Genomic DNA, 12,877 nt, shown 5'->3' on the forward strand with positions numbered 1-12,877 from the left:
TTGTTCAAAAATAGAAAGGTCTTATGGTCAGAAGATTTTTCATGTTAATCATTTGTACCTCATTCAAAGCTGCAAGGTAAATGGAGCAACTCCATGTGGGACTTTGCAGTTTCAGTGTTAGGAATCTATTTAAAAGGAGCTTATGTAAAATGAATGCGCTCTCTGGAAGAGGAGTTCCACAACAACAATGTGGAGATACTATAGAGATAACTTTAAGTAAAAAGCTCAAGAGAAAAGATGAAGAACTGCATCATGTTTTTACCGAGTTTCACAAGAAAATTAAATATAAAGAGGATTGACCTCAACAGATGTTTTGAAATTTGTTTCGCTGACCCCAAAGCTGTTTCCTTTGGCTCTGAGGCACAGAAAAAGCTGCCCCTGTACAAAGAGCTGCAGCATGGTATACATGAAGTGAACATTGAAATGGGCGTTGACTCACTCTATTGTTTCCACAAGCACAAGCGTGCAAAGAAACTATATGCAGTGTGAACATTCAATAAAGATGTCTTCCTGTTAGTTCGACAAATAAAACCACAGAGGCACCTAAAGACTAGAGAAAAGTTCGATGTGGTTTGTAGAGATATAATATTTCAACTGCAAACTCGCGTACAAGTAGACTTGGTTCAGAGGCTATTTTTTCCCACAGAAATCGTAACAACTACTCTGCGACCAGACCTCGCCCTTTCATCTAACTCCCTAAAACTTGTTTACATCATTGAGCTGACAGTACTGTGGGAGGATGCAATTGAGGAAGCCTTTGAGCGTAAGAAGCTGCGGTATGCCAACTTGCCAGCTGAGGCAGAGGACAGAGGCTGGAAGATCAAGGTGCACCCGGTAGAAGTGGGGTGCAGGGGCTTTGTTGCCGGTACAACAGCAAAACTGCTTAGAGAGATTGGAATCAGAGGACAGGCCCAACAGCAGAATTGAGAATTAGCATAGAAAATTAGCTAACACTGCTGAGAGGACCAGTCACTGGCTGTGGCTAAAGAGTGATGTCAGCCCTCTTTGGCTGTGGCTAAAGAGTGATGTCAGCCCTCTTTAGCCACAGCCAAAGAGGGCTGACATCACTTGAGCAGCTAAGGCAGTCAGCTAACCATGAGACACACGACCAGGATTGATCAACCCGTGCTGGGCCTGCTTCAGGAGAGGGCATCAAAAGGGTAGAAAACCTAACACTAGAAACTTTGCTGCTTTACTGATATGCCAGATCAGGCACCCCCCTTCTAGCTCACCCGATGAATCCAAGGTCAACTACCTACCATGTGTCCTAAATTTTAATATGATAATCTAGATCAGCTCTCCAATCCCTAAACTTAACCAAGGAAGGTAAAAAAAATAGCAGATTAGCTTGGGATAAAAGACTGAAACACTCTGTGAAGTTGGGGCACACAAAAATGTGTCCAGCTGGTATCTGGATTTCTGAGCTGCCTTTCCTCATAACAGGTATCTCTCAAGACTTTCTCCATTTGAAGCAATGCACTATCAGGGATTGTAACATTTAGTCATTTTACTGAATGAAAAAAAAAAAGGTATTTCTGTCAAGGTCATGTTCAGTTTCCTCCACATGTCTGGAGGGTTACCCAGAGAAATCATGAATTCAGTCCACAGTAGAGATCAGTTTATGAATGAGATTTCCAAAAAGGTTTCCAAAATCCATCGCTGCTCCTCTCCTGGAAATCTAAAACCAAGTTTCCAGTTAACCTAAATCATGGGACTGATTCCAGAATAATCCACAGACTCTACTCTCCAACAAGACTTTCCACCACTGTAGGCTTTGCTGGTGGACATGAAACATGATTCCTCACACGTAGCCAGCTGACTCCCCATGAATCTTGACCAGGAGGACAAGGCAAACTGAGTAAGGCAGAGAATCAAGCAAGACCACGATCTCAAACATAACAAACGCAGCCAAAAAAGTCCTACCAACAACATAATGCAGTGATTTACAAAGTGTGGGCTCGGCCCCCTGGTGGGCCATCAAGGCACTGCAGATAGGCCGAAGTGATACAAATTCATTCTGATGAACAGTGACATATATTTATATACAAAAATGAATCAAAACTGGTAATAGGAGTGGTTTAGTTTGTGATATTAGTCATTACTCTGACCTACATTTACTGGTCTTGCATTAATAATATTAATGTAACATTGCTTCCTTGTACACTGGCACAAAGTCAGTTTTAAGGGGAAGAGAAGAAAAATTGTAGGTAAGGTCCCCTCCTCCATATGAACACTCCCATCCTATTCCATCTGTCTGGCAGAAATTTATAGCCAGCAGCCTGTGAGATTTATGTTTTGTGCATACATTTTTTAAGGAAATGCATCACTTTATGTTGTATTTTGATTAGATTGAGGATTTTCTGGTTTTAGTGATGCAGCACTCTTGACTCTTGGAAATGGCTGGTATACAGCAACGTCATGGCAGTGAATGACAAGACAAGTTAGTGTGTGTGAGTGTAATAAGAGCATCAGCTGGAGTTTAGGTGGTCACTCCATTCTGAGAGGGAGTAACCAACAGTCACACAACCACACACACACACACACACACACCACACACACACACACAAACACACACACACACACACACACACACACACACACACACACACAGGCCTGGTGAAATATCAGTAAAATCAAAAAAGAACTCTGATATGTTTCACAGTAATTGGGCATTCATGCAAGATTGTGAGTGTGAAGATTTCTAGATTAGGATTTCATGGGACCTAAAACTAAAATCTGTGTTTTCATGAGGGGGTTTTTAACTTTTTTCAATCCCATTTCCTTTATGAATAGCAGAGTGATCATGATTTGGAGGATCTTAAAGGCTTTTTGAAGACAGTAGCAGGGTGCTCAGTTCAGCGACCTCTTCATACGCTCTTCAGCATTACTATTGGTCGATATTATTATGTCATTAAAGCCACAGAAGGTGTTTTATTTGTATAAAAGTATTTGACAACTTCCTGTAATATAAGATGTTAAAACCAATATACCACACATCACTAGATTTAAGATCATCTTTTCTGCCCATGCTTAGTGTCTTTTAAACAGACATCATTTCTGTTTACTACTCTCGGTGGTTTCATAGTACATGAATTTATTTTAAGCAGGACACTGTAACAGACTTGTTTTTTTAAATATCTGATTAAATATCTTTAAATTCTCTCCTCAACCTTCCTTTTTTACATTCAGTGTTCTTAATGACAAACACTTACAGTACTTTCTTTTTCAAGAACATTTTATTGATATGTTGGACAAATGCAATCAACTGATATGTCTTAGTACATTTGTTGCAGTAATTATGGAGCGTTTGAATGCCATGTTAATCCATATGGAAATTAAAACAAATGAAAACAATTATTAGATACAAAAAACTAATTGAAAATGTTGTTGTTGTTTAGGACAGAAATCTGGATGAATGGAGCTATAAAGAAAGTTGATAGCTGAGCATGCAACCATTCAAATTTGTTTTTATACTGGTACTGATGAGGTAGGTTGTCCTTGGAGATAGTCGCCTTTCTTGCAAGGAAATGGCCATCTCTGTGCCCTAAATACTAGACAAGTAAGAAAGAGCAGAATTCTGAAGGCCACAAGTAGTCTGACTATTGCTGCGATGATTGTTTCATCTCCTGTGAGAGATGGGAAAGTTTGTTTCAGAAAATAAATAACAAATCCCAAAATAAAGATTTTAACAAACAAAGAAATTAAACTCCCAGCAGTGGTCCCAGGGGGTGTACAGAGAATCACAGCGCACAAGACTATAAGACATAATAAGACATATAAAGATAAGGAATAAAATGAATTAACTGCAGAGAACTTACATAGACCTTCACTAACATGTAAAGTATTTAGTAACTGTGCCCTGACTGAGGCGGTGCAGGTATAGACCCCTGGAAACTCAGATGATTGGGTCAAAATAGGATGATTCACATCTTGATTCTTGTACGTCTCTTGTGCTGCTTGCAAAAACTGCCAGACATATGAGGGCACAGGGTTTCCTGTAGCATTGCAATTTAAGGTAATTTTTTCACCAGCTGGAAGTTCAAGGGTCTCGTTTGAAGCATTGATGAAGGTTGGTGGGTCTGAGGACATGTGAAATCAAAATCCACATAAAGAAAAATATGAAAATACAGTACAAAAAGTTGTAATGGTTAAATTAAGATCATGTTAAAAACTCACAGAGTACAGTCACATTATGCATCACTGAACGCACTGTGACAGGACCTTGACAGATGATTTACTGACGTTAGATGGACTGGACTCATCAAATGTCTCAGATTTTATAATAGTATTTCCTTTGAGCCAAAGCACAGAGAGATTTCTTGCTGGTGCAACATTAGCAATGTCACACTGTATGTACTTTTACCCTTCCTCCACTTTAGTTAAGCTATAATTCAGTGACACACGGTCTGGCATTTCTGTAACAAAAAGAAATAAAATGAATTCATGTTATTCAGTGACCAAATAATAATATTGATCTACTTAGACATGTAAGGCTACGTACTATAAACAGTGACTGGCAACAGTTTTACACACTGATCACCATCACGGGAATTCACATAACACATTGGTCCTGTCTCCCACACTGGCACAGAGTCAATTCTTAAGAGAAGAGAAGTGACGCCGAGGGTAAAGTCCACTCCTCCATATGAACACTCCCAGCCCATTCCTTCAGTCTGGTTAGATGATGAAGTGCAGTTGGCTGATAAGGAGTCTCCAAACCTTACCACAACTCTAGGGGGGCTAAGTTCTAATGGACAGGAAGTGCTCACAGGCTTTCCTAGTATGATACAGCAACATTTAAATTAGGCATATGGTCAAATAGTAACAATTAAAAATAAAATAAATAAATAAATTTAGCACATCATTACAGCTCTGCTGGTATTCTGGATGCATGGATACATTAATTTGCATAATCCTTTTCATATTTAGGCTTTGATTTTACTCTGAACTTTCTTTTCTAATCACTACATGGTAATGTTTTGCTGTGAAACATAGCTAACAGACCTAGAGGAGCAAGATTTACAACTGCAGAAGCCTTAAGACTGAATAATGTCCAAATGTGTTACGACCCTCCCACTCTCAACTAAACACAGCCTTCTGTTTTCTGTTGGCTGGCGTGAGAGGATCATCAGCTAATGCAGCTTGAATGTGTCTTCCAGGACTGTTACTGTTTATAATTTGTTAGGCAATGTTGTTAATTGTGATGTGCAGTAGAATAAACCCATTGTCCCCTATGAGGACATACTCTTTGCCTTTTAAACCTTTACAGGATTTTCATTTTCTTAACCAGAGTGAATTGGTGATACTGGGACAAGAGGTTGAAGTTGCAGTATAATTCTAAAACATTTAATTTCATCTCATAAATGCAAATGAAAACTGTTTTTCATTCTGTGCTCTACAGTCAACACATTTTAGTTTGTGTGTCAGGAGAACAAAGTGGTCTACAGATTTTTACTACACTTATTTTTCTTGAGTTAAAGCACAAGAGTGTGCTAGTGAAATGCAAACTTGTTTATCCAAGTAAAAAAAAGGCATTAAAATTAAGCAAAAATTGCAAAAAATTTAAAATCACAGATTTAGAAAGATATTTTAAGTGGACAGAAAGGACTAGATTGATTTTAATATTCATACAATAATGCAAACACATAAAGATACTTGCAAACAAACTGGGCGAGACTAAACTATGATTAATATGAGTATAACAAAACTGTGACGACATTGATACTGATCTGAAGATGATGGAGAGCTGGAGCAAGAGGGAAACTGTAAAGGGATACACCCAAGACTAGAACATGAACATGCCCTGAACACCATCATGAAACACACTAACATGACATGGGGGATGACAACAGACGACCTGATGCAGACTGAACAGAAACACACTGACTAAATACATACAAGGGGTGCTCAAGGGAAGTGGCCACACATGGGGAAACGCTGACACAAATTAACATGATAACATCACAGGAGGAAGTGAAAGGAGCAACGACCAATGAACACAAGACTCTTTCAAGATAGAACAGGAAACATGGAGACGTAGACATGACAACAAGAACCACACAGACATGAAACATGACAGGTAAACGCACGAACCACGGAGACTTAGTACAGGGGGAGACGACGAAAAAAGGAAATAAGAAACAAAGGACCAAAACAGCAACCTAGAAATTAACTAAATGAGCTAAACTGAAACTAAAACACAAATGAATACAAAAAAGGTACATTAAACTCAAACACTGGGTCACACGACCCAGTATCATGACAGGCAACAAAGGCAGTGATGAGCAGACAGGCTTATAACATTGTAGTCTGTATTTGTACTTGTATGTGAACTGTAGCCTCAGTTTTATTTTGCTAGCTGTTAATTATGGGATAGTGCATTTTAGATCATTTTACTGAGTAACGGGAACGGAATGTAATACTTTCTGTGTTAAGTAATTAATTGACGTACTGCATTACTTTCAAGAAAAACAATGAGTAATGTGTAGCAACCCCAACAAAATTGTTATAGCATAACATCCTCAGTTTAACCAGTACATTTTTTTCTAATAGTTTAACAAGCCCCCTTTCAGATGAAGTGATCAAATCATAGAAAATAAAAAATAAAAAAGAGTGAATGTTACCACCTTGAAATGACTGTGAAACATAGGAATGAACCAGACCTACCAACTAATTCCACAGCTGTGTGCAAAATACAAGTTTTTGAGCATGTTTAGGCTCCAAAAATGCAATTTATTTCCATTCATAACAGTTGAATTCATAAATGGAGTAGTTAAAACCAGAGCTTTTCAATTTCAGTGTTTGTTCCCTTGAGAAATGGGGATGAAATTGAATTTTTAAAAAATTTTAAAAATCGTACCCAAAGATGAGTTTTATTTGATAACATTACAACAACAAATATATTATGGTAGTTTTAACAAAACACACTTACCGATCAGTGCAATGAAACTGTTAAAAATTAAGAACCACATCATGTTTTCACCAAGTGTGCATAGAAGGAAATTAAATATAAAACTTTCCTCCGTTTTGTGGTGCAGAAAACGAGTCAGCTCATTCCCTGATTTACACATGCAAAAATATCTAAACGTTGTAAAGATGTGGATCATACATTAAATTGCACACATGAAATGATGTGAACATGCAATAAAATTTCTCACATTTCCTGTTTTCTGAGAGAGAAAAACACAGGCGTGTATAAAGACATGATAAAGATCACAAGCGGTTTTCTAAAATTAGAATTAGAAAAAGTTTCAGTTGAAAGTCAGAGACAAATTTGTTCCTTCTTGTTTCTGTCCAAGTTAAGTTAAAATAAATGAATAGCTGAGGATGAAATCTGATTATTAATCTGTTGTGTTCATACACATGTTTACACTCACAGTGTTGCTGTTAAACACGTTTCTGCTAGATTAAATTTGTTTGTTTGGACAGCAGTCTTGATTAGTGGAGCTTTAGCGATAGCTGACAAGATGGTGCATTTTACAGCTACAGCTTTGAAGCAAGCATGCACCCATTCAAATTTGTTTTACACTGGTACTGATGAGGTAGGTTGTCCTTGGAGATAGTCGACTTGCATGAAAATATGCCTCTATGTGTCGTAAAAACTAGACAAGCAAGAAAGAGCAGGAGTCCAAAGGCCACAAGTAGTCTGACTATTGCTGCGATGATTGTTTCATCTCCTGTGAGAGATGGGAAAGTTTATGACATAAAATCAATCGCAAATCCCAAAATAAAGATTTAAACAGACAAAGAAATTAAAATTCCAGCAGTGGTCCCAGGGAACTGCTGATTAGAGAGTTACAGCACACAAAATTATAAGAAATAAGAAAGCATAGTAATAAGAAATATAAATTAATGAACTGCCAAGAACTTACGTGGAGCTTCGGTGACGATGAAGTATTTGGTCACGGTGCCCTGGCTGTTTGAGGCGGTGCAGGTATAGACCCCTGGAAACTTAGATGGTGGAGTCAAAATAGGAAGATTTACATCATGACTCCTGTTCAACACTTGTGTGAAGTTTGGGAATTGCCAGTGGTAGGATGGCACAGGGTTTCCTCTAGCTGTACAATTTAAAGATATTTTGCTCCCAATTGTCATTTCCAAATTCTCATTTGAAGCATTGGTGAATGTTGGTGGGTCTGAGGACATACAATCAAAATACAGACAAAGAAAGAAAAGCTCATTTTTTCAGTATGAAATCTTGTGGTGATTAAATTAAGATCATGTTAAAAACTCACAGAGTACAGTCAGAGTATGCACCTCTGAACACACTGGAGGAGGACCTTGTTCCTGTGGCCACAAGTTCAGCTTTGCTTCACACCTGATCTCAGCTCCATCATCATCTCTATGAGCAGTCAGAGTGAGGACAGATGACTTACTGACGGGAGATGGACTGGACTCATCAAATGTCTCAGATTGCATGATATAATTTCCTTTGTGCCAAAGCACAGAGAGATGTCTTGCTGGTGCAACATTAACAATGTCACACTGTATGGCAAACTGTTGGCCTTCTTCCACTGTACTTAAATTCTTCAGAGACACACTGTCTGGCATTTCTGAAAAAGAAAATAATTAAAAAAAAATAAATAAATAAAATGACTCAATGTTACTCAGTGACTAGATAATAAAAATGACCATCTTAGAAATGTTAGACTAAGTGAAGGGTACTTACTATAAACAGTGACTGGTAACACTTCTACACACTGATCATCATCATGGAGATTTACATAACACATTGGTCCTATCTCCCACTCTGGCACAGAGTCAATTTTAAAGGGAAGAGAAGAAACACCGTAGATAAAGTCCACTCCTCCATATGAACACTCCCATCCTATTCCTTCAGTCTGGTTAGATGATGAGGTGCAGTTGGCTGATAAGGAGTCTCCAAATCTCACCACAACTCTAGGAGGGGTTATGTCTAACGGACATGAAGTGCTCACAAGCTCTCCTAAAAAAAAAAAAAAAAATACAGGGAGTAAGGGACTTAAGGCATGTGATGAGTTTCAAGCTACCATCTGAGTTAGGTGAATGTGAATGTGAGTGCAAATATTTTGCTGTCTCTCTGTGTCAGTCTTGCGACATACTGGCGATCTGTCCAGGGTGTACCCTGGCTTTCACCCTATGGCAGATAGGATAGGCGACCCTGATAATGATAAGCGGAAGAGAATAGATGGATGGACAATATTGCAACCTGGGTGGTTGTAATATACTGACCCGTTTTAGGTGACACGTCCCATTTAACTTTCCAGAGTGGTTTGATTTTTGATCACACTGTTCATAACTCTGGATTTAAAATATACACGGACATATTTTTATTGTAAAAACATTTCCTACCATGAATTTGTCTGTGTTCCTCTGTTACAACATTCATAGTTTCACTGGTATATTAACATGATGGATGATTTGGAGGTTAAGAGATGATGATGGAGCTACAGAGGCCTTGAGGCAGAAATTAAATGTCCCAAGTGAGATGAAACGGTGAACTACTTTTTTTTGCATAAAGAATAAGTCAGAATAAATTACATTAAAACATTTTTAGAAAATCTGTAAATATCTGAAAATAGGATAAAGGAAAAATTATAATATGATAAAAACAAATACAAACTAAAAGTAAGTCCACTAAATTATAATATCATTTGGTCACTTTAGTCTCTAAAACAGTTTAGCTGCTTAAGAGTTGCTAAATTATGATCCATTCACTGAATTTAGCTATTAATGCAATGAAACTGTTAAAAATTAAGAACCACATCATGTTTTCACCAAGCGTGCATACAAGGAAATTAAATATAAAACTTTCTTCTGTTTTGTGGTGCAGAAAACGAGTCAGATCATTCCCTGATTTACACATGCGAAAATATCTAAAAGTTGTAAAGATTCGTGTGGATCATACATTAAATTGAACACATGAAATGTTGTGAACATGCAATAAAATGTCTTTCATTTCCTGTTTTCTGAGAGAAAAAAAACACAGGCGTGTATAAAGACATGATAAAAATCACAAGCGGTTTTCTAAAATTAGAATTAGAAAAAGTTTCAGTTGAAAGTCAGAGACAAATTTTTTCCTTCTTATTTCTGTCCAGCAAAAAGTTAAAATAAATGAATAGCTGAGGATGAAATCTGATTATTAATCTGTTGTGTTCATACACATGTTTACACTCACAGTGTTGCTGTTAAACCCGTTTCTGCTAGATTAAATTTGTTTGTTTGGACAGCAGTCTTGATTAGTGGAGCTTTAGCGATAGCTGACAAGATGGTGCATTTTACAGCTACAGCTTTGAAACAAGCATGCACCCATTCAAATTAGTTTTATACTGGTACTGATGAGGTGGGTTGTCCTTGGAGATAGTCGACTTTCTTGCATGAAAATATGCCTCTATGTGTCGTAAAAACTAGACAAGCAAGAAAGAGCAGGAGTCCAAAGGCCACAAGTAGTCTGACTATTGCTGCAATGATTGTTTCATCTCCTGTGAGAGACGGGAAAGTTTATTACATAAATGTTATTACATAAAATCCCAAATCCCAAAATAAAGATTTAAAAAAACAAAGAAATTAAAATTCCAGCAGTGGTCCCAGTGAACTGCTGATTAGAAAATTACAGCACACAAGATTACAAGATATAAGAAAGCATAACAGTAAGGAAATATAAATTTATGAACTGCCAAGAACTTACGTGGAGCTTCAGTGATGATGAAGTATTTGGTCACGGTGCCCTGGCTGTTTGAGGCGGTGCAGGTATAGATCCCTGGAAACTTAGATGATGGAGTCAAAATAGGATGATTCACATCATGACTCCTGTTCCACACTTGTGTGAAGTTTGGGAATTCCCAATGGTAGGATGGTATTGGATTTCCTCTTGCTGTACAATTTAAAGATATTTTGCTCCCAACTGTCATTTCCAAATTCTCATTTGAATCATTGGTGAATGTTGGTGGGTCTGAGGACATACAATCAAAATACAGACAAAGAGAGAAATACTTATTTTTTCAGTATGAAATCTTGTGATGATTAAAATTAAGATCATGTTAAATACTCACAGAGTACAGTCAGAGTATGCGCCTCTGAACGCACTGGAGGAGGACCTTGTTCCTCTGGCCACAAGTTCAGCTTTGCTTCACACCAGATCTCAGCTCCATCATCATCTCTATGAGCAGTCAGAGTGAGGACAGATGACTTACTGACGGGAGATGGACTGGACTCATCAAATATCTCAGATTTCATGATATAATTTCCTTTGTGCCAAAGCACAGAGAGATGTCTTGCTGGTGCAACATTGACAACGTCACACTGTATGGCAAACTGTTGGCCTTCTTCCACTGTACTTAAATTCTTCAGAGACACACTGTCTGGCATTTCTGAAAAAGAAAATAATGTAAAAAATAAATAAATAAAATGACTCAATGTTACATAGTGACTAGATAATAAAAATGACCTTCTTAGAAATGTTAGACTGAGTTAAGGCTACTTACTATAAACAGTGACTGGTAACACTTCTGTACACTGATCACCATCACGGGAATTCACATAACATATTGGTCCTATCTCCCACTCTGGCACAGAGTCAATTTTAAAGAGAAGAGAAGAAACACCCAGGGTAAGGTCCACTCCTCCATATGGAGACTCCCATCCTATTCCTTCTGTCTGGTCAGATGATGAGGTGCAGTTGGCTGAAAAGGAGTCTCCAAATCTCACCACAACTCTAGGAGGGCTAAGTTCTAATGAACATGAAGTGCTCACAAGCTTTCCTAAAAAAATAAAATACAGGGAGTAAGGGACTTAAGGCATGTGATGACATGGACAATATTAGAACCTGTGTGGTTGTAATATACTGACCCATTTTAGGGGACACCTCCCATTTAACTTTCAAGAGTGGTTTGATTTTTGATCACACTGTTCATAACTCTGGATTTAAAATATACACGGACATATTTTTATTGTAAAATCCATGAAATTGTCTTTGTTCCTCTGTTACAACATTCATAGTTTTACTGATACTTAACATAATGGAAGATTTGGAGGTTAAGAGATAATGATGAGCTACAGAGGCCTTGAGGCGCAAACTAAATGTCGAATGTGAGATGAAACGGCGAAATACTTTTTTTGTATAAAGAATAGGTCATACTAAATTACATTAAAACATTTTTTTGAAAATCTGTAAATAACTGAAAAAAGGATACAGGAAAAATTATAGATATAATAAAAACAAATACAGACTAAAAGTAAGTCCTAATACAAAATTATAATGTCATTTGGTCACTTTAGTCTCTAAAACAATTTAGCTGCTTTAGAGTTGCTAAATGATGATCCATTTACTGAATTATTGCAATGTAAAAAGGAATGTATAGCATATTTGGATTGAAGACTTTTGGTTAAATATCTAATGACTTGCAACTTAGTAAATAATAGGACAATATCTACAATATAAAATCTCCCAGGCTTTTTGGGGGGTTGTTTGTTTTTAGAGGTAGCAAATGTACGCTAGAAAGACTCCATGTGATAAATGCTAAAGATTTTAGATAATGACTTTATAAAGTGGATTTAAATTAAACTGATAATCTGAAGAAGTAAAATGCTTATGACCAGTGCTAATGTGGTTGAAGGTTTTCTCCTGAAGAGGAACTGGATGTTGTGTTAAAACTATAGAAATATAATATGGTAACTATATAACAAAACACCAAGCACAGCAAAAACAAAACAGACCCACCTGTGCATGCAATTAAGCAGCTGAAGATGAATGGCCACATCATGGCTTCAACAGATGTGTTCACAACTGTATCAAAGTTCAGAACTTTCCTCCACTCCTCCAGAGTCTGAGACTAAGAGATCGATATTTTGGTAGATGCAGATACAGTAAGTCTTCTTTAGTCAGTGGCAAATCTATTCT

At 37.4% G+C, this 12,877-nt stretch overlaps 1 protein-coding gene across 1 annotated transcript; it reads right to left on the reverse strand.

The window, feature by feature from the left end:
• Nucleotides 1-6,846: 6,846 nt before the first annotated feature.
• LOC106097832 (immunoglobulin superfamily member 10-like) lies at nt 6,847-12,833 on the reverse strand. The gene is made up of 8 exons (XM_025906318.1): nt 12,698-12,833; nt 11,463-11,738; nt 11,031-11,348; nt 10,667-10,930; nt 8,669-8,944; nt 8,235-8,552; nt 7,872-8,135; nt 6,847-7,676 (listed from the first exon to the last, which is right to left on the reverse strand). Exons 1-8 carry the CDS (start codon nt 12,738-12,740, stop codon nt 7,483-7,485), a joined length of 1,953 nt encoding a protein of 650 aa, XP_025762103.1. The 5' UTR covers nt 12,741-12,833; the 3' UTR covers nt 6,847-7,482.
• Between the last annotated feature and the right edge of the window lie 44 nt (nt 12,834-12,877).

This window comes from Oreochromis niloticus, linkage group LG4 (assembly GCF_001858045.2).
Source record: "Oreochromis niloticus isolate F11D_XX linkage group LG4, O_niloticus_UMD_NMBU, whole genome shotgun sequence".
Classification (NCBI taxonomy): domain Eukaryota; kingdom Metazoa; phylum Chordata; class Actinopteri; order Cichliformes; family Cichlidae; genus Oreochromis; species Oreochromis niloticus.

What these genes read in the sequence shown, in the direction of transcription:
- LOC106097832 (XM_025906318.1), bottom strand. Translation starts at nt 12,740, where the DNA reads ATGATGTGGCCATTCATCTTCAGCTGCTTAATTGCATGCACAG. An exon ending in CTGCTTAATTGCATGCACAG is followed by an intron (nt 11,739 to 12,697) that starts GTGGGTCTGTTT and finishes TTATTTTTTTAG; the next exon opens with GAAAGCTTGTGAGCACTTCA. An exon ending in GCATACTCTGACTGTACTCT is followed by an intron (nt 8,136 to 8,234) that starts GTGAGTTTTTAA and finishes GTATGTCCTCAG; the next exon opens with ACCCACCAACATTCACCAAT.